We start from the raw sequence: 21,385 nt of genomic DNA on the forward strand, positions 1-21,385 counted from the left end.
TGTGCCCCACATAGATCTGTGCGGCGGGGGCTTCTGCTGTCGCACCCACTATCGTCCCGGGCCACTGATGTGCCCCACAACCATGGGGGGAAGGGGGCATCAGGAGGGAGAGCATGGGGGTGGAGGGTAGGAGCAGGGGGATGGGTGGGTGAAGCAGGATGAGCGGAGGAGGAGGAGGAGAAGGAGGAGGACGAGGAGGAGGGGGGGGGGGCAACAACAGCATCATGCCAGGCCAGGGTGAGTCCTTGGGCTGAGCTGTGCACACGTGTCCCATCTCCTGGAGGCTAAAGCAGTGGAGTGGAGTGGAAGGCCCTGGTAAACATTCCCTTGTGTGTTTGTGCCCACAGATCCAGTAAGCGGGCGGATGTTGTGTGGCCATCACTACACACCAATCAGTGTTAATGCTTGCTGCGTTCATAATTCCGCACCCACAGCTGATTGCACTTGACTGACACGAGTGTTTGTATCATCGGTATTTAACGGCAAAATGATATTGATTTTATTTTTTTTGCATCTCTTTGTCACTCAGTATGCAAGGTGTTCATCAGCCGCATCATCACCACCATCAACATCATCATCACAATCATCATTTCTCTGTTGGAATGGAATTAACACTGGCGCGTAGATTAAGAAGCTGCCCATTCTCCACGCCGCTCTGTGCTGTCATGGCAACGCATATTACCTGGCACTAGAGCAGGATGCGTGTGGTGGTGTGGGGCGGTGGGTGGGGATTGGGGGTGGGTTGGTTGGGGGTGGGTGGTGGGAGAATGTGAGAAGAAGACAAAATGTGGCTGGATAGAGTCAGAGAGGAGGCAAGAGACACAAAGAGGGAATGTGAATAAAGGACGAGAGAGGGATTGAAATGAAAAGAAGAGTTGAGATTAACCCCAGCGTTATGATGGGAGAGAGGAGCGCTGGAGAGCAGGCGGTGAGCTGAGGGCAGACTGAGTGGAGACTTTAGTGGAGGTGGAGGAGCAGGAGATAGCGGGACAAAGAGGGGAAAAGACAAAGGGAAGCAAGGACAGAGAGGCAGGGAGAGGGAGGAATGTACGGAGAGATGTGCTACACAAGCACTACATGAAAGAAAGGAAACGGAAGAAGAGAGGTAAAATAGCGACGGAAGAAGAGAGGTAAAATAGGGGGAAGACAAAGAATAAAAAGGTGTGTTTTGCTTTGCCCAACCTGCTGCTTCTCCCACTTAAAGGGACTCAGAGAATCTGGAATCTTGTCTAGAGGTGTGTGTGTGTGTGAGTGTGTGTCTTGGTTGTGTTTGTATACAGAAATCTCCTTGCCATGGTTGTCAGGACCATTGTAGCATTTCAGGTTTGACCACTGTAGGTGCATCCTCATGTCACATGACCCTCTGCCCCACACACCTGCATGAGAGTTCTGTGGTGGTTGCCAAGGTAACATGGTCTGCCTTATGGCAAGCGGCAGACTGAAAATAGGAAGTATGATTTTTTTTTTGACTTAATTGTTGTACTTCAATTTTTAATAACAAAGAAACAAGCCACAGTCATTGTGGCTTCTAGCTTTTGTTGTCTAGAGACACACACACAATATCCCAATGTGAAGAGTGAGGAGGTAAAGAGGATGGTAATCACCTCTAAGAAGGAAAAACATTTGTACGTGCACCCCAGGGTATTTTTCCTTCTGCTCAAAAAGGATGATGATTATCACCACACAAACTGAAGAACAGCTGTGTCTGGTGTGAAAATTGTCTCACTGAGTCTAAAAAAAAGAATAAATAAGCGGAGCATTCTGTATCAGGAACATCCCATTTTTTTTTCATTTGATGTAATTGTTTGATGCAGACAGCGCTGAATGCTGCATTGGAGACAGGAGCCTTGGAGAATACGCTGGACTACAGAAATAAAAGCACTAAGACAGAAAGATGGTCTGACTTAGGGGCTTATTTATGTCGACTCAAAAGTGTGTGTTTTCTGTTTTTTTTTGGTGGCACCACCTGCTGTGCTGCACCAGGGCTACGTTTCTCCTTTCAGGTGAACTCCCCCAACATCACCCCTCCACCCCCACTACACCCCCCCCCCCCCCCCCCCCCCCACTACCCCCCCCCCCCCCACTGCCACCCACCCCTACCCTCACTCTTGCAGCCATCTACCCCCGCACTGATAGGAGTGTGGCTGTCCTCCTAGACCAGCGTCAACTCCCAGCATCAGCTCCCCCTGTGACAACCCCTCCCTCCCAAAACACACACTAACTCTCTCCCCCTCTCTCCACCTCTGAGATGGCAAGTATACAGCAGCAGCTGGGAAAAAAACACACTCACAAACTCTCTCTCTCTCTCTCTCTCTCTTCTCTCTCTCTCTCACACACACACACACACACACACACCCCTCCTCCCTGTCTCATCCCTCAGAGGCAGCGTAACGTTTAGCTTTTGGCTCCCCATTTTCTTCTGCGCGCATTCATCTTTGATGCAGTGTCCTGCGTGCTCGCACAGGGGCCTTATCCAGTAGACCTACCCTAATGGCTACATTTGACAGTCCTTGTCAGGCACACACCACCCCACACTTCCACTTGCGCACACCACAGACTGGAAATGACTATATGTGGCCAGGATTAGAAAGCCACCTGTGGCCTCATGTAGAATGGCCATAATAAGCTGTGTGTGTGTGTGTGTGTGTGTGTGCATCAGTGTGTGTGGGTGTGTGTGTGCATCGATGTGTGTGTTTGTTCAACCTTTGCTTTGCTCTTAAGTGCTCTCTTGTCCCCTGTGTGCAGTGTGTGGACAGCAGCACTGGGCAGGACTGCGCGTCCCTGAAGAGGGTGGCGGTGGTGGAGGACTTCTTTGACATCATCTACGCCATGCACGTGGAGATCAGCTCTGACCCCAGCAAAACCCCCAAACACGCCGGCCAGAAGAAGACCTACAAAGCGGTGAGCTGCCTGCTGGGTCTCTTGTCTCTCTTTCTTTATTCATCATTCTTATTCTTCTCTTTCTTTATTCATCATTCTTATTCTTCTCTTTCTTTTTCTGCTCTTCGTTTCTTTCAGTTGTTTTCTCTCGTCTTTCTTTCGTGTTTTTCCTAAGATATGTTCCACTGCAAATTTGATGAGAAGCCTCAAAAACATCCAACCACAGTTTGTGATTGGAACAGAAATAGGGTGAGAGAACAAGGTCCACTAAACTAATGCATGTTCTTTCATTTCATGCTTTAATTTCATACTGGTTCATTTCAGACTTTCAAAGGAAATGCATTTAAAAAGGCTTAGTCAGAATGTGTGTGTGTGTGTGTGTGTGTGTGTGTGTGTGTGTGTGTGTGTGTGTGTGTGTGTGTGTGTGTGTGTGTCTGTGTGTGTGTGTGTGTGTGTGTGTGTGTGTGTGTGTGTGTGTGTGTGTGTGTGTGTGTGTGTGTGTGTCCGTAGGAGATATGCTCCAAGACCGCAAAAACTACAGATGGTAGTGAACACCATACCTTGTTTGTCATGTACATACCTATGAGAGTTTTTTAATTTATAAATTACACATAAAAATAAACTAATAAATAACTATACTGTTATAAAAGTTATGCGAGCGGGGTCTCTCGACTGAGTGTGTTTTTGCAGTGATAAATATTTTGTACACAAAAATGTTCCCTTCCTCCTTTCTTCCTTCCTCCCGTTACGTCTAAGCCCCGCCTTTTGATTAAACACGTGGAGGAACCAAGGCCAGACCAACATGAGAAATGAGATGAGCGTAAAGACATGAGTCATGTCTTAAGCCTGACTGTGCGGAAAGTCTACTCAGAGTGGCGCGGAATTTAAAACGTATGAATCGTTTATGTTTGGAATTTTCCACTTAATATTTTTCGACCAGTGGTAAACTGCAAATAACTGAAACCCTGGTTACTGAATCAGCGCAAACGGGGATTCCATTGTACCCTCATTCGCAACCTTGCTTGTATGAAAAAGGGAGGCAGAAAAATGCATTGCCCTTTTCCTACCCTTATTTGAAGTAGGATGAAAGCAGAAATTGCTGAGATTTTTTTCCCCCCATCCCTCCTGTGAAAGAAAATGTTACAAAAATGTTGATTAGGGAAATACAGGAGGCTATTAGATTTGAGCTGCGCTTTGACCTGCTGGTCATGGGCACAGAAAATGATAGAAGAATGTCTGTATAACCCAGCTGTCCACTCAGCTCTCTCTCTTTCTCTTTTTCTTTCTCCTTCCGTCTGCACAAAGCAGGGGGACAGGTGTGGGGTTATATTTAGCCAGAGGATGCTGGAGGTCCATGGAGGTCCTCACATACACCTTTGCCACCTATAGAACCTACACTGGACCCTGCTGCTGCTGTAGAAATGTGTCCTTGTGCATAAAATGAAAAGGGAAGGAAAGTGAGTTCCAGAGACTAGGGACTGAATGGGCATTAAGTTCCCCTGTCTGCAGCTTTCCTGTGATGCCTCTACTGCCCTCTTTTGATAAGTCACCGGCACTGCAGTGCTGTGCAATTCCCAGAGACTCTCGCCATGAGGGTAAATCGCTCTGTTCTTGACAAGAGGCTATATTCATGTGAGGCTTGGTGTGATTGACTCTGAATGAATGTTAAATGTCTTTCATGGCATCTCTCCAGCTAGAATGCACACGCACGCACGCACGCACGCACGCACGCACGCACGCACGCACGCACGCACGCACGCACGCACGCACACACGCACACACGCTCGCACATATACACGCTTGCTCGTGAACACACACACACACACACACACACACGCCCACACACAGAAGTACGCACACACACACACACACACACACACACAGACATACACACACACACACATACACACACACACACACCTTCACAAACAAGCTCTGCGGGACACAAATGACTTGTTGGCCGTGTTAGTGCTTGTCAGTTTTGTCCGACCCGCCGCCACTCCATTCCCTCCAATGAAACTGTGCTGTTTTTGTTGTGGAGCTCGGCAGCATCAGGGGCCTGGAGCGGCATCCCTCCCCACGGAGCTGGCCTCTCACTGGGCCCAGGGGCTCACTGCTCACCCTTGCACGCCTTGCTCCTTTCTGGAGCTGGCTCGCTCTGTGAGCTGCATTGTAAAAAGACAAAACACCATTCTCTCGGCCTTGGAATGGTGTGTGTGGTGGGGGTGGAGAGCTTGGTGGGGGGAAGAATAAGTAACAAATGAGCAGACTCCCGATTTGAGACTCACTATTGCTATTGTGCAGTCTAGTCCCTTCACCCACCACCATCCCCGACCAAAAAAATATAGAGTGATGAGCCTCTGCTGCTGAAGATATGGCTGTCTGTGAGCCTAAGGCTATGTACGTGGTTGAGTGTATGTGTGTTTTCGTGAGCAAGTGTACCGTGTGTATGTTCTTTGTGAATATGTATGTATGTTAATGTGCATGTGTGTGTGTGTGTGTGTGTGTGTGTGTGTGTGTGTGTGTGTGTGTGTGTTTGTGTGTGCATTTAATCTTGTTTATATTCACAAGTCTGTGAACAGTGTGAACATGGTATAGTGGTGTGCATTTGCGCAAACCTTTTTTGTTTACTGGTCGACGTGCTTTTAGGACACAATTCGAATTTTTAAAAAGTCCAAACTAAAAGAGAGATGCCAAGGGATGGTGAGATGGGCAGAGAGAAGACATGAGTGGGAAAGGAGGAGACAGAAAGACACAATGAAGGAGAGCAGCAGGAGACAGCAGAAGGAGATGATGGGGTGGACTGGGGGAGTGTGAGAAGAGAGAGGGGGAGAGAAAGATAACAGAGGGCACTGTGGGGGTGGTGGGTGAGCGTGCTGGTGGCAGCAGCAGCAGGATGGAGAGACAAAGAAACTGAAGAGGCAGGGGACGAGTGTAGGTAGGGGATGAAGGTCAGGGGAGCGGAGGGGAGAGGGGGTGGGGGCTGCAGGTGTGGTTGCACAGGTCCCTATCAGTGTTAACGGGTTGCCTTGGTCTAGATGTGTGTGTGTGTGTGTGTGTGTGTGTGTGTGTGTGTGTGTGTGTGTGTGTGTGTGTGTGTGGGTGTGTGTGTGTGTGTGTGTGTGTGTGTGTGGGTGTGTGTGTTGCAAGAAGAGTTACTGATGGGGGATTTCAGCTCACACACCACAGAGAAGCCACACGCCCCTAGGCTATACCAGCGGGAGCCCTCTGTATGTTGGCCATGGAGCCTGATTAACCATTTATTTTGGCTTCCATTTTAATGCACCAAATTAGAATTCTATGGGTGGTCCCACACTTCTCTCTTAGTGAGGTCTGCCTTTGTTTGCTCGTATTTATCGCCATAGCCACAGGTGTGTGTGTGTGTGTGTGTGTGTGTGTGTGTGTGTGTGTGTGTGTGTGTGTGTGTGTGTGTGCGTGTGTGTGTGTGTGTGTGTGTGTGTGTGTGTGTGTGTGTGTGTGTGTGTGTGTGTGTGTGTGTGTGTGTGTGTGTGTGTGTGTGTGAGTGTTTGTGTGCTTAACTTTCATCTCTTGAGATGGTGGTCTTTGTTCCAGGTTATACATTGATGCCTGCTCAACGTGCACCAGATTGACAGCAACTTTGAAAGACCTGTCACCAAAGGCTGGAACTGACATTTGTTAGGCTTCTCCTTTCCCCCACCCCCGCCCCCCACATCTCTCTTCTCTCTCTGTCTCGATCATTTCTGTCCATCTCCTCGTCAGTGCCTCTCCCCATCACCAGTATCCATTTCTTTTATCACTCTCTATCATATAATTGCTCTAGCTGTTGCATTGCCTGTGATACAGGATTTCATATTTTGGACAGTGTGTGAGGGCAGAGGTAGTGAGAGGACCGCATGCACTGGAGTATTTATACTCAGAGCAAGGTTAGTGGTGTCCTCCAGAAGGGCGATGATGGGTTGGCTCCAACGACTGCTTTAGGCCCTTTCTCTGTCCTCTGCCAACGGCGTTTTTCAGTGATGTATATTTCAGTTCTAACTCGATTGTGCCTAAAATAAATAAGTGCGTATTGTATAACGTATTGTTTCCTTTCTCTTCATTAGATGCTTTGTTTCCAAACAGCCTCGCTCTGCATAACTGAACCATTCCAGTCCTTGGTTTCTTTTTTTTTGGAATGTCCTCTCTTTCAACTCACATTGATATGCATTTGCAATAAAAAACACAACTCCTCATTCTCTTTTCCCTCTTTCTATCTCTCTCTGTCTCTCTATCCTTCTCTCCCTCAGATTGCAGAGACGTATGCCTTCTTACCCAGAGAGGCGGTGACCCGATTCCTGATGAGTTGTGGCGAGTGTCAGAAGCGGATGCACATTAGCCCCAGCAGCGCTGACTTCAAAGGTACCCGCGCGCTTTCCCTCTGCAGTCCAGTCCCGACTCGACTCCGCGTGTATGGTTCTGTCGGACTGGTCCATGTGATCACATATAGAAACCTTTGCCATTAGAGCTCGATGAAACCATTTATTAACGTTTGACATCAAGGCCTTCATAAAAGCACCAGACATTTGTGTTCATTATGGTCCCCATGTTCTGTGCTAAGGCAGTTTCCTCCATCCCCAGTCCCCTCCCTCCTGCTGCCAAGCTAAAGCCAGCTTGCACCCCCCACAATCATCATCACCACTGCCACCGCCACAAACCTTCCCCCCTCTCCCAACCCTCTTCCACTGTCTCATTAGAGTGGGAGTCATTGGAGGGCCCTGCCTTCTCCCCAACACACTGCAATTAGCCCAATTAGGGGGCTTTTAACAAAGAAAATGGTTAGGAAATGAGCTAATTTCTAGAGTGAAGTGAGGGAGAAATAGGGAGGTGGAGATTGAGAGAAAGGAGGGGGTTGGGAAGGGTGGGATAATACACAGGAGAGAACAAGAGAGGGGATGGAGGAGGTTGGGGAGAGCAGTGCATTTCATGGGACAAAAGGAGTGACGATGAGTACAGCGCTTCCTGATTTCACACCTTTAAGGGGAAAGGGCTGCATAAGGCTGTCATGTCTTCAGATCCAATGCCAAACGCTTAAGATGGACAATCAAGCAAAAGGTTGATACCCAAATCCATGTAATAACTATCCCCTGTGCCTATACAAGAAGTAAGCACACAGACACACGCAGGCATGCACAGGCACACACACACACACACACACACACACACACACATAGACACACACAGGCACGCACACACACAGACACTCGCAGACACAAAGCACCTTCCAGGCCCGAGCTGTCAGAGCGTTGTGTCAACGCTGAGCCAACACTGGGTGTCGCTCATAAAGAGAGCAGCTAATTGGCTTCCTGCCCCATGGGGGGGGCCCAAACCTCCCCCCGTCCCCCACAACACTGCCACCGCCATCACTGCTCCCCCATCCTGCCTCACCCGCCTCTCTGCCTAAGCCTCCTACACGAAAGTTCAGAGCTGAATTATTAAAGGCAATTAATTACTGTACACCAGGGCTATTTTTAATTGACATGGCTTGTCGTAAGTGGAGGGTCTTTCATCAGCGACTCTGCCTTCACCAGCGGTGCACACGCATGAGGCCTTGAGATGAGCAGTGTGTACATGGAGAATGAAAACAAATCACATTTTCTTTAACCCACTGAGGGACTTTTCTTATAGGTAATGATCCAATATCAACCTTTTTTTTGCGATAGATGATAGTCTTTCCTGTTCCACCCTGTTGGTAGAAAAGCATGGCCATTGATTTATGTAACTCTGAACATGTTTATGTTCTGCATAGAGATTGATAATCTGCATCTCTGGACGGCTGGCATTTTCCCAGTCTGAAATCCATAGGAATTGGGAACTTGAGAAAACTGGTCAATACACTACAGAAAAAAATCAGCAGTCCCCAGCAGTCTTCATTGATACCTAATTAAGTGTGAAAGTGCGAGTATATCATTGTGTGTGTGTCCATGTCTCTGAGTGTGTGTGTGTGTAAATGAGTGTGTGTGTCTGTGTGTGTGTGTGTGTGTGTATGTGTATGTGTCCATGTCCACGTCTGTGTGTGTGTGTGTCTGTGTGTGTGTGTGTGCGCGTGCTGTCTCATAGTGATATTTCTTACAGATGATCGATCCCCACTCTGATAGATTTTGGCTGCTCTAATCCATCGAGCTTGTGGGGTTTTTGGTCACAAAATCAGATAACCACAGAGAATTCTAGAGAAAGCCCCCAAAAAATAAAGCCCAGCTGCAGTTCCTTTTCAACCAGTGTCTTATGCAAAAGCATTTTTCCTCTTTGTCTGTCAGTATGTAGTGTGTTCCCCTTGTCATATAGGTTGACCAAAATAGATAGCCAATCGTGCACACGTACAGTAGGTGTGAAAAGCAATTCTGAATCTGTGCAAATCAATCAAATGAAGAGAAAGCGCGACTCTACGGTTGCGGTATTGCTCGAGTCACTTAATTGAGAGTGGCATCTCTATCGGTCTGAATGAGAGGCAGAGGACGGAGAATGTGACTTCTGGCTTGCCACGAGCGGCGATGTCGGCACGTCAGGGTTGATGCGGAGGAGGTCACTTGAAAAGCAGAGGTGCTCCGAGGAAGCCTCACAGACTCCGTCCCCTTTTAAAGAAGCCACAGACAAAGAGGAACTCAGACATTGGTGCTCTTTGTGTAGGACAAAAAGGGAGGGATACACACACACATATACACACACACACGCTCATATACACAGACAGACAAACATTTACCACACACATACACACTATGCTAAGGCAACAGTGTTCAGCGTGTTGTCACAGTCATGGCCATTCTTTGTGTCTATTCACTTTATAACAGAATGTGGGTGTCTTGGGGAAAATGTAGAAAAATTGAGTCCTGGTATTCATCAGGTATTTATTAAAAGCGCCGTGTTGATAAATGGCAGCTGCCTCAAGTGTGAATATCTTCTGCACAAATAAAACAACGAAAGAGGTGTGTTTTCTATACCATATATAATGTATTGCTGCAGGTAAGAATGTTCGTATTTGCTGAGCCCTTAATTCAGGGGTATCCACAAAGCCCTTATCCCAAGGTTCTTTGCCCCGTCCATGCTGGCCACCTAGTGGTTATAGAGATAACACAATGTAGCTGATCTGGCATGGGGATCCCACCCTGTCAATAAGTGTAGTATTGCAGTCTACATGAAAATCATTTTTTTTATTTTTATGAAGGTTTAAGCGACTGTAATTTTGTCCTGTGATATTCGATAGATAGTTTAAGAGTTTCTATGTGTTTAGTAGGTATTGATGAAGAAAAAGAACAGAACTATTGTATTATGAGATTGAGGTAAAAAGAGAGAATAAAATATGGCATTTATGCACTTTTTTGTGTTTTCTTAGAAAACGACAGACCGCCCTCTCTGACACCAGGACTCATTGACTACAACATGCCACTGACCACCACCTACCTGAAACAGATGAAGCTTCAGTGCATGAATAACAATGAGCAGGTAAGGCAAGGCTTTTACATTAACATCTAGTAATTTAGCTGATGCTTTAATTCAAATGGACTTCCAGTGAAGTGAAAGCAAATACTTTAGGTTTAGAGTATATGTGCTTTGTGGGAATGAGCCGACTTGGTATTGCTAACGCCTCTACTGTGACATTTTGTAGATGGGTTGTGCAGCACTTGGCTCTTTAAATTAAAGGACATTATTTTTCCCTTTGTCTCTTACCCTTAGTAACTGCAGAATAACACCTGTCGTCAGTATAATTGCGTGAAATTTATTTCTGGCTACTGGCTATGAAACAACACCCGCTGTTCACCTGTGGGTATGCGACTGCATCTGGGGATTACATTTAAAGCAGATAAAACTATTATTGATTATTTATCCAGTACTTGAACTTTCTTTCATCTGGCAGTAATGGTTTTGGATATGAGGGGTTGTATTTTTAAGTTAAACAATTGTGCGCATGAATCTGGTAGCCATGTGGTGGCTTTTTGATTTAATGATCAACTAAGCACAGCAGGTCACACACTCTTTTGTGGTTATTTATGTCCCAAAGACAACACCTTGTCAAAATGGTGTGAAAGCCCTTCTATCCCTCCAGTAGGTCAGAAAATGGTTTCTGATCTCTGTAAACTGATAATAGGGCTCTCTTACAGTTTTATGTTCATGTTTGTCTTGTTTGTGGGGAACAGACATGCATTTTGTGCGTGTGCATGTGTGTGTGTGCGTGCTTGTGTGTATGTGTGCGTGCGCACTTTTGTGTATGTGTGTGTGGGTGGACGACTGTGTGCCTTCTGTGTGGGTCCTGATTACCAGGAAGGGAATACGGTCTTGCTTCATTCCAATTAACAGAACCTCTAAGCAGCAGACTAATTAGCTGAGGTGTGGGAGAAATAGTGGAGTGCCAATTTACTGAAGAATGCCAGTGTGCCCTAACGGGGATATTCTGCCATTCCATTACTGACAGCTTGAAAATAGTGTAAAAAAAAAAAAAAAAACGCTCCACTTTTGCAGCACTTTTAGTGTGTTCACTTTACTAATTAAAAAAAAAAATACTAATGAAAATGTTAGCTTTTTAAAACTTCACACTTATTCCTGGCTCTTCAGTTCTTTCTGACGTCGAGCCAAACCACAACCACAAGCATACCTATACGTCTTTCACTCTGTTCACGCTGTTTGGTCGCTAGGGTTTTTAGGCTGGTAGGAGCTTTGCTGGGAAAGACTAGACGGGAAGTGAGTAACAATGACCCACATATAAATACGGGCTGTGCACAGGGTTCAATGGGTTTGGGGTGAGTGACTGAGGGCACGTCAAAAGGATGCCTGTTCCATGTTGAGCTTGGGGTCAAGAGTTTTAACTGTTTTTTTCCATGCCTGTGATCTTGGTGTTTTGGTAGAGAGAGATAGAGAGAGAGAGAGATGGGGGGGAGGATATGGTGAAGTGGCCGGACAACCCTGCAGGACATGTGTGTCCAGAACAATTCAATAATGGAGGAAATTAGCAAGCATCCTTCCTGCTGGCTGGAGACGAGGGGCGGAGGCTCCTCTCACTGTGTGCTTGGGGAGCGGAGTGGGGGGTGGCGGTGGAGGGGGGGACAAGGAGAGGGGAGGATGGAAAAAATGAAAGGTGGAGGGACGGTTCATTATCATTTATGGGGCCAATTTTCTCTACAGGAAAGTGATCTCATTTTCCCCCTTCATTCTTTTTTGTAGTATTAAGGGGGTGGGGGTGAATGTCTGAATAATTTGAGGTCACATAAGACATGATAAAATACAGGTTTTATGTTTTGATAAAGCATTTGGTTTTATGAAACATTTGCATATGTTAAATAACGTGTTTATGGCTGTAGCTAACTAAAAGTGCTGAATTGCTGAATAAAACATGTGTTTGATGCAATGTTGACAATGATACTGGCACAATAAAAACAGCAACTCTGTTAAGAAAACGTATTCCGAACAGTTTCTCAGAAATTTCCAAGAATTGATTATCATGACACATAGTTGATACAGTTATATAGGTTAATATTGTGTAGCAAAACATGGGCGGAATACTCCTAACATGCTACATAGATATCTCCCTAAGTGGTGCGCAGTGAATCGGTAAGGGAAAGGTTGTCACACATGCCATTACCACTAGATGGCAGTTTTCCCATGCTGTTACTGACTGGCTTTTTGACAAGAGCCTTTTTTGGCTCTGCTCTAAGATATAGACACTGGTTTGCATGAATTTGCTTGTTTGTGTACCTCTGAAGCCTATGGAAAAAATATCACATGCTCTTCTCCAGTTCTCCACTTGTAATGACAATTCATGTTGTTGTATGTCTAAGCAGGATTTTCTGTCACATCTGAGAAACAGACAGTAATCTCAGACCAGTTCATCATACAGTTCCTGGCGGATATGATGATGGTTTTTTGACTGTGTTTTTACTGACATTATTTCATGATTTTATGGGGTGTAGGTTCATGTGTGTTACCTCAGGGCTTCAATATGTGCTGCCTCAAAGTATGGGCTGTGAGGATTCATCTTTTTCATTGTTGTAACATATTACTGTTGCATATTACCTGTCTTTTGCCGCAGGCTCTATTGCTGAGGATTCTCCACTGCCTGATGAGCTGGCAGACATTAACTGTATTATTTAAAAGGTTCTTTTTTGTATGAACTCGTTCTTCAGGCCTTTTGATTTGGCTCTGCATTAACCATTACACCTACAGTTAGCTATCCTAATCATCCAACCACTGGTTGTTTAGGTCCTTTTGAGCTAAGACATTGGTTTGCCATTACTTAACTCTACAATGGCATTGGTACCCATGTGTCTCCTTTGTTTCGCTCCTATTGAAATTAATAAGTGATGTCTGTTGGCTTAAGGATACAGGAAAATATAACTGACAAAAATAAAAAATAAGTCTGTGAAAGTTAAGTTGCATTAAGTGGAAACAGATTTATAGGGAAGGGATGAATTGTGTTGGTTGTTTTTTTGGAGCTGTCAGTCATAAGAGTGGGCGCTGAAGATTTGTAGCCTACTGTATTGCACTTTAGTGTGTTTAGCACGAGGCGTGACGTCAGCCGCTACTGCCCCGCCTCCGTCTTCGGGGCTGGTTGCCAGCGCGAGTCACAGCGAGGGTCCTGTCTCTCCAGTAGCTCGATATTGTTAAAATATTAAAACGCGTAACATAGGGGCAAGAAGAAGAGATATCGAAGAAGGAGTTACCACGCACATTTAAAATATCACGGGCTGAAATACAGGTAAGCCTTTGACTTGATCATGCTTTTCTATTGCTTTTATTTTCTTCCTGATAGACTGGAGATGGATAGACTGGATAACCTATACGTTTCAGATATTTTCCCAGTTGTGGAAAATCATTTTAGTGGTAATACCCTTGTTCTTTTACTGTCACATACCGGTATTTCATTTAATTAAATCAGCATTTCTGTACGATTCATTTAGTCTATGATATATTAGGGGCATATTTCTGATGTATTTATGTATTGATGGACAATTATGATTATCAATGCGGTGGTTTTAGAGTACCCCACTGTAGCCTGTCACATCATGACTATTCGTCTTTTGGAGGAAGTGCCTACTGCAATTAATGTGTTTTTGTAGCTCAGGCTATTCGGGACATAGGTTACTGACAAGCCTTTCTTAGGAATATCTATTCTAAGCAGATAGTCCTGCTGACACTGTAAACGCATATGACATTACTTACAATGAGCAACCCTACCCGCCCGGCAATGTTTTGCCCTGCATGCTTTTCACCTGAAGTCTTAAAATGTTTTGAACATAAACTGTTAGAGCATTTCTTCAAATTCTTATCGTACTCCCACTGACACAATGTGATTGTTTGGTAAGTGCAGTAGGCTATAGCATACGTGTTTGTGAACTGTAGCCTACACGCTGTCCATTACTGAATGACCAAACACTTTTTGAATTAATAGTGATTTATTTGACCCGGTCGTGTAGGTTGGTTAACAGTCGTAATTTATTTTCTGATGTGAGGTCTTAATTTGCCCATTGTTATGTTTACCCGTGGTTGTGTTATCTACAGTTATTTCACACCCTTCAAACAGCACGAGAGCAGTCTTTTTTGGAATATGCCAGTGCTAGTCCTCCTAACCCTAGACATAAACGTTTGTCTATGCTCTTAACATTCATGTGTTGCCATTATAACTTCAACGAGATAAGCAGCAACCTGAGCAATTCAGCTTTACAGAGGTTGTCAAAATTGAGTTGACAGAAATTATTGTTATTACAGTAATGACCTAGTCAGTATGCTTTTGTTCTCTGTTTTATCGTCACCTACAGTTATGGTAAGTTAAGTCAACTTTTTGTTAGCTAATGGTAGCAGCTAGCATATTGTCGCTAAGGCTAAGTTTAAAATGTACCCAAGATTAAAAGTAACATACAAACTGTTAAATGGTACAAGAATAGCCTAGATATCCATGTCCGGGCGTTACATACTTAAGATTTGAAAGTTTTATTATTTATTAAAATGATTTTGTCTTTTTTATGCTTTTGTTCAACAAGCTTTATATATTATTCAAGTCGCACGTTTAACCTTAACTAGCATAGCGATAGCTAGCTGTAAAGATGGAAAAGAAAACGGCTAAATCACTAGCTAACTTCTTAATACAGCAGTTTATGTGGTAGAGCTACACCATTTAGTATGGAAGAAATGTGTGTCGATCATTAAATCTCTTATGCTGAATTGTTTAGCTTCTATTATCTGCCAGACCAGGTCCAACTTACTTTACAGCCACACAAACCTAATTCATTTTAACATTAGTGAATATCATTATCAAACATATAACATACCCCAAATAATGTTATTGGGGGTGATGTGGAGATTAGTTGCCTACATGTTTGCATTTAGGATAGTCTGCCATAACACTAAGAAAAGGACATTGCCATGAAAGCTAGGTCTCTACCTAGGGCAGTAGCTACCTCCACAATGTTAGGTAGGCCACTGTATGGCTGTCAGAGCCAGCAAGAAAGCTCAGAAGAGACTTAAATGTAAAGTATTTATGCACAGGAAGTATACTTTGTTACCCAATTACATCCCACCCTCAGAGACACTGACATGCACATGCCCTCACCTGTTCATGCATGAGTTACAGTACAGTGTCTGATTTGTCCCCACTGGCAGTACCTGGGGGGCAGAGAAAGTTTAAAACAATGCAGCTGTCCTTACCCTTAATGGAACTACCCCAGAAACGGATACATCCCTTTTATAATACAACAAATGCTGTCTTCTAATAGTTCTCCAAAGTCCTAATTTTATACAAACAGCTTATATTCTATAGGTTATGTAATTACGGGACTTGATGGCCAATCAGATTGAACTAAAGTTTTCCAGTATACTAATATGACATATTAGCAGTATTGTAATACCAGAATGTCTGTTTCCTGTCTATAAAGTAACTTAGGTTTGCCTCTTTGCAGGTGGGAACTTTGTTGTTAGTGGAGCTGTGCACTATCCTTTAGGAACAGAAATGTGTGGCAGTGGGTCAGAGCACAAAACACCCCACCCCCTCTTATTCTGTCTGTCTTTCTCTGTCTCCCACACACAAACACACTTATCCACAGAAGACGTACAGCTCCTCACTCAATGCACACCAACCTGTAAAGGGGTTGTACCTTGGCTTCTGCCAGCAATCAGTGTTAAAAGTGCAACGCTCCTCTGTGATGTTGGAAGTGGGCTGAGTTAATTGCGGCTGACATTTCGGCAGGACATAGTGGGAGGAGAGAGGGCTGTTGGCACACGAAGGGTTAATAGCTTTAAAACGTCTTTATCATCAGCTGCCTTCTGCCACAGCCCCACATGAATAAAGCCCTCCTTAAAAAAATCACTTTTTCTGACCCCTGTGAGTCACTCAGCCAGTTGGCGGTAGGCACCTGAGCAGTAATCCCTCCCTTGAGCCGAGCTGTGTAGCAACGAGTATCTCCCTCCCTGGTGCTGTCCCTTCTCTCGTCCTGTCTCTGCCTCTCCCCATTCACTCTCCCCCTCTGTCCTTTGTCTTGTCCCTCCGCAGTGTGTTTGCCAATCTATTAGTGGAGACACACCTGAGCCTTCCCTCAATTTCTCTTAGAGGCACTGAACATATAAAGGCTACATGGCATGCAGACCATCCTTGGTTAGAAACTGTCTAGTCCTGAAAAATTGACCACCGAAATTAGCCTCACTGAGAATAGAATATATGAATATAATGAATAGAATTTACTCAGAATATTACCTTACTGAGCGGCAGTACTCTATTTTTTTTTAAAGTTTTGATTTCTCATCAAGCCCTTGAAAGTAAACTAGCAAGCACCAAAGTAATAGTTGTAATAAAACAAAAATGACAATGTCATCGTAATGTAGTTGGTAAGTAATTATTGGTGGTGATTTTCTTTGAAATTGAATTATAATGACTGACCTTCTTTAAAAATACCTTAATCATTTTTAAAAAGTTCAGGGAAAAGAAAAGCACTCTGGTTAAAAACAAGTGGCCTTATCAGCCTGTAATTGCAGCCGAAATATAGATTAATTAAACACATTCATATGTCAACTTTTTGGTGTTTGTGAACCATTGTTTTGTGTGCTCATGCCTGCTGGTGAGATCATTTGGAAGGTCTCTGATCTTTGTGTTTGTGTGAATGGCTTCCGCACTGGAATAAAATAGGTTAGCTGGGTTAAATAGTGACCTTGGTGAGTTGAACTGTGTTAAAATCACAGGTTAGATGTGGGTTGTTGGTCTGAAAATAGTGTTCAACATGTCTGAGTTTGTTGAATGGAAGTCGGTCTCCAGTATGTCAACAGGACAGAAGAACCACTGGGTGGTGTGGCCGTGATGTGACGGCGTGTCCCCACTGTGCAATTTCCTGGCTCTTCACGGCTCGTTTCCTCTCCGCCACTGTGATGCAGAGCATGCTGAGACTGGAGCTTTGGGGGTAAGGGGCGGGGGTTAGGGACTTGGGGACTCTCTCAATGCCACCCCTGCCCCCTTACTTATAGCCCCTGGCTCCTGCTGGCTGCTCTGTGTTCGGATGGTGCTGCCTGTGTGGAGAGGTGCTTGCTGTGTGTAAGGCTCAGCCACTGGAACAGCGCCTTCGCCAATGTACTTAGCGGTATTCCTGCTGGCCAGTAGCGTTCCTGAGGCGGTTTTAAGATCAGGAGTACAGCTTAGGCAGCCTAAGCAGTTTTGGTATACTGCAGCAGGTCAACGACATGACCCACAATGATACATCCTGGCCCTGTATTTGTCAGATCTGTTCCAGAAGAGAAGAGGGTTAATCGGCGCATTTGCGATAGATTTGTGGCTGACTGGATTAAAGTGGGATGGGAGTGTAGGACTGTGGTAATCTGGGTTGTAGATGGTGGTCCTGATCAGATAAGGCTTTTGAGTACTATTCCTTCTCAAAATGAGAAATGGCTCGAAGGCTGCAGCTTGGTGCACAGAAAATTCTGTGAGAAATATATAAACACAAGGCGCACTGTGGTAGCATTTATATTTCTGTAAGTTGTGTGCGCTCATTCATTATGTATTTAGCTGCTCATTTTCTAGTGTGTCTTTCTCTGTTGCAGGGGTGAAAGAAGAATTGATCAAAGGTCCTTTGTTGAGTGGGGAAAGACCATGTGTAACGCAGCAGTAGGGTTGGGTGGGGAGCCGAGATGGTGGGGTGGGGTGGGGCATTGCAGGAAGCGACAGAGATTGGTTGCAGAGGTCACTAAGAGAACCTTCTCCCATCTCCTCTGTTGACCTGAATAAATCCACCTTGTGCCCTGTCACTTTTCTGAGGAAGCAAGCTCCGCGTGTGTCACAGTGATTGAATTGATGGCCACAGGGGGACTCTGTTCAGGGCTGCATTAAAGCTGGATGAAAGTCACAGCCACCAGCGACTTCTGTGTCTAAACCATCAAGGGAGAAAGGGCAGAGAAAGATGCACCGTTTAGACTTAAGGCAGTATGATTAGCCTATGTTGTTAATCTAATCTGCATGTTGACAGGAAATGTCAGTGTGTTGGATGCATGCGACTGGCAGAACACTGTGGACCCTAGTTTGGCGGCAGAAACTCAGGCGTAAACAGCCAATTCTGCCTGTGCAGAAGAAAATATTCTGCCGTGGCATTCATTTTGGATCAATCGTGGCAACGTATTCTTCTCTGACAGGTACATTTGCATGTACCAATCACAAACCATCACTGCCCAAGTCTGATGTCTCTATCTGGCAAAAAATATGATGTTTTCTTTATTTGAAGAGTGATGCGTCATGCCTACATATATTTCTGTATGGAAGCAGGAGCAAACCCGGGTTAATGCACTGAATTTATCTCGGATATCCAGATATGCTTTAAAATAATAATAAAATATTTGTTTTAAAAGGTTAAAGCCCCTAAAAGGCTCAAGCATCTGGAAAGAGGTAGTCTAATTTGTCAGACTTGAATTAGGCTAAATTCTCAGTCTTAGTACAAGTGCTCAAATACATCAATGTAAACATAGCTTGCAATCTCCTTACTCATTTAGGCTACTGGTCAATGCGGCTATTGTGTTTTACGCGTCAGGTTCTTTCCCTGTTTCTGGGATATCCCATATTGTCAGTATATCAACACATGCAGTCACCAATAGCCTCATGTTATGCAACTGAATACATTTCTTGTGTTCTGGCTCACCTGTTGACGCAATCCTCAGCTTACAAAAAGCCATGTTAAGGATAAAACTTCAATCTAATTAACGTTGAATAGTTACCTGAGAAGAACACAATATGCTGTTGCAGTAAGTGCAAAAGACCATTCTAATGCATCACAACGCCATCCTATTGGGGAAAGGAGTGGAAGTAGCCTACTAATTAAACCCGGGTTTCCATCTTGATACTTTTATTTACATAGAAAATAGAGCTGACCTCTCTGGCTCTGCCCAGTTAGTGCATCTCGATCTGACCATACCTTTCTGAACGTTTCTTTTTGTGCAACAGTGTGCCTGTGTCATTAGTTTCCACCCTCCGTTAGTGCTCTCTAACTAGGGCCCTGTCTGTGCGTGTGTGTTTGTCAGAGTGCACATCCATGAGTAAGTGTCCTTTGGAGCACATCTATTTCATAATCGGTATCAGAGAAATTTGTTGGGCGGTTGGAGATGCCTCTCAACTCTCCTGTCACTTTATTCATTTTATTTCATCACATCTTTGTTTGGTGATCTGCCCATCCACAGCTCTGCAGCAAACGTAAAACTTCGCTAACTCCGAAGCCATTCCTCACCACACAACCTTCTGTTGCATATGAAGAGCAGAAAAGTGATCCGTAGGCCTGGTAAGATAGGCACCTTTTTATTTGATTGAGGAAGTTCAGCCAGATAAAGAATTGATATGTTTCTGGCATCTCGTCAAGGATACAGCTGCAGGGAGATGTCTTGGAATTCAAAACAAGCTTTTGCTGAGGAAGGTGAGTGTAGCCTTGCTCCTACAGACGTAGGCCATGTGCCACTCATCCTAGACTCGACATCCATTTCTCAACAGGATGCGGCGGGTTTGCGGCTTACAGATTCTGTGTAAGGTTGCTGTCTGTCATTTAGGCATCTTTCTCATGTTTCCCAAGTACTCTCTTTTTTTTAACAATGTGATGCTCTGTTTACTTCAAGGGAGCTACTTGCTTGGGATTTTTATTTTATATATTAATTATTTGTGGTACTTTTTCGCAGTTAAATTGGGACTTCATTCATTGCACCAAGCAAATTGGACACACTTTTTCATTTCCTTTGCCTGTCAATCAACAGACTTCAGGAGATGGTAGCAGTGTGATCATGGATAAGAAGGAAAAAGGCATTATGCCATCATCCCATTATGTCACAGCTAAAAAAAAAAAAATAAGCATATTCTACTTTGCTACCCTTCTCTATATTGTTGACACCTATCATTTTTGGCTGCCATGACAGACTATGGCATTGTCCTTGCACGCATTGAAATGTAACATAATGGCATTTTGTGTTCAGCTCAATTTGTGATGTACATTTAAGCTTTCAGTAGTGTGCCAGCCAAACCGTCAGCCAGACCCTCTTGAGTTGTTGCCTCCATAGGGTCTTTCTGTGTGAATATAAAATATATTTTCAGGATGTTTATGTATATGATATATATATACAGTATATATGAGATGGATGCAACATGCCAAAGGCAACTTCCAGAAATGTGCCCCATTCACTGTGAACACTATAAAACACTGTAAAGGAACATATTGTGTTGAAACCATATCATACCACATTTTGTGATATTGGCAAATGCTGAATCCTTGCCTTAAGAAATGATATGGTATTATGGGAAAGCCTGTAAGTTACTTCCCTTCGAAATAATTTTTCGAGACAATGACTGTTTCAGCAAACAAAACTCATGGATCATCAATAGCTTTCCAAAGGTGCACCATTTGCAACTACTTCCTGTCTTGAGCGCCAGTTTAATCGTGTCCATCCCTTCAAGGAGTCATTGTAGACCCTCAGAACCAGTGTGATCCAGTCAGATGGAGAGGCAATGAAATGAATGGCTAATCACAAGCATCCCGCCATTCCACTCTGTCTCCATTTGGCACTGAGCGCTGGGTGCCGTATCCATCACTGTAATTAATAGGCTGACGAGGCATGAGATTTATGAACGACTGTGTTCTTGCTCTTCTCCCTCACCCATACTAACTCCTGGTTCCTCTAGCCAGCCTTTTGTAGAGGTATCTTGGCAGCCAGGTGTTCTGTGCTAATAGATGTAGCCGTTGCTGACACACGTAGATGAGGTCTAATTGGGGAGGGCACGAGATCCTTCCACCCTTCGCACGCCACCACTTCCAAGGTTGGGTGTTGTTGGCTGGAGCACATGCTGAAACAAGAGAGGCAGCTTCCTCTCAACGCCCCTTTGTCCATTTCCTTTTTTACCTTTTGTTCTTGGGCTGTCAGACAGCACTGTATAAAGTAACATGCAGTGGCAGTGTAATTGACTGCAGGGATAGCGTTTCAGATGCGTTCTCATTCACTCCAGCCCCCATTTCCAACCTCACTCCGTCCTCCCTCTCAGCCCCCGAGTTTTTAATCGGGTTGTATGATT

General features: G+C 44.6%; 1 protein-coding gene across 1 annotated transcript in view; it reads left to right on the forward strand.

The window, feature by feature from the left end:
- nol4lb (nucleolar protein 4-like b) overlaps positions 1-21,385 on the forward strand; it is a gene marked incomplete at both ends in the record, with an annotated part of 75,906 nt that overhangs the window by 14,340 nt on the left and 40,181 nt on the right. Inside the window, 3 exons of the mRNA XM_080853665.1 lie at positions 2,746-2,901; positions 7,146-7,257; positions 10,226-10,335. Coding sequence (XP_080709791.1) covers positions 2,746-2,901; positions 7,146-7,257; positions 10,226-10,335 — 378 coding nt within the window. The remainder of the gene's footprint in view (positions 1-2,745; positions 2,902-7,145; positions 7,258-10,225; positions 10,336-21,385) is intronic.

This window comes from Sprattus sprattus (genome assembly GCF_963457725.1).
Source record: "Sprattus sprattus genome assembly, chromosome: 16".
In the NCBI taxonomy this organism is placed as follows: Eukaryota; Metazoa; Chordata; class Actinopteri; order Clupeiformes; family Clupeidae; genus Sprattus; species Sprattus sprattus.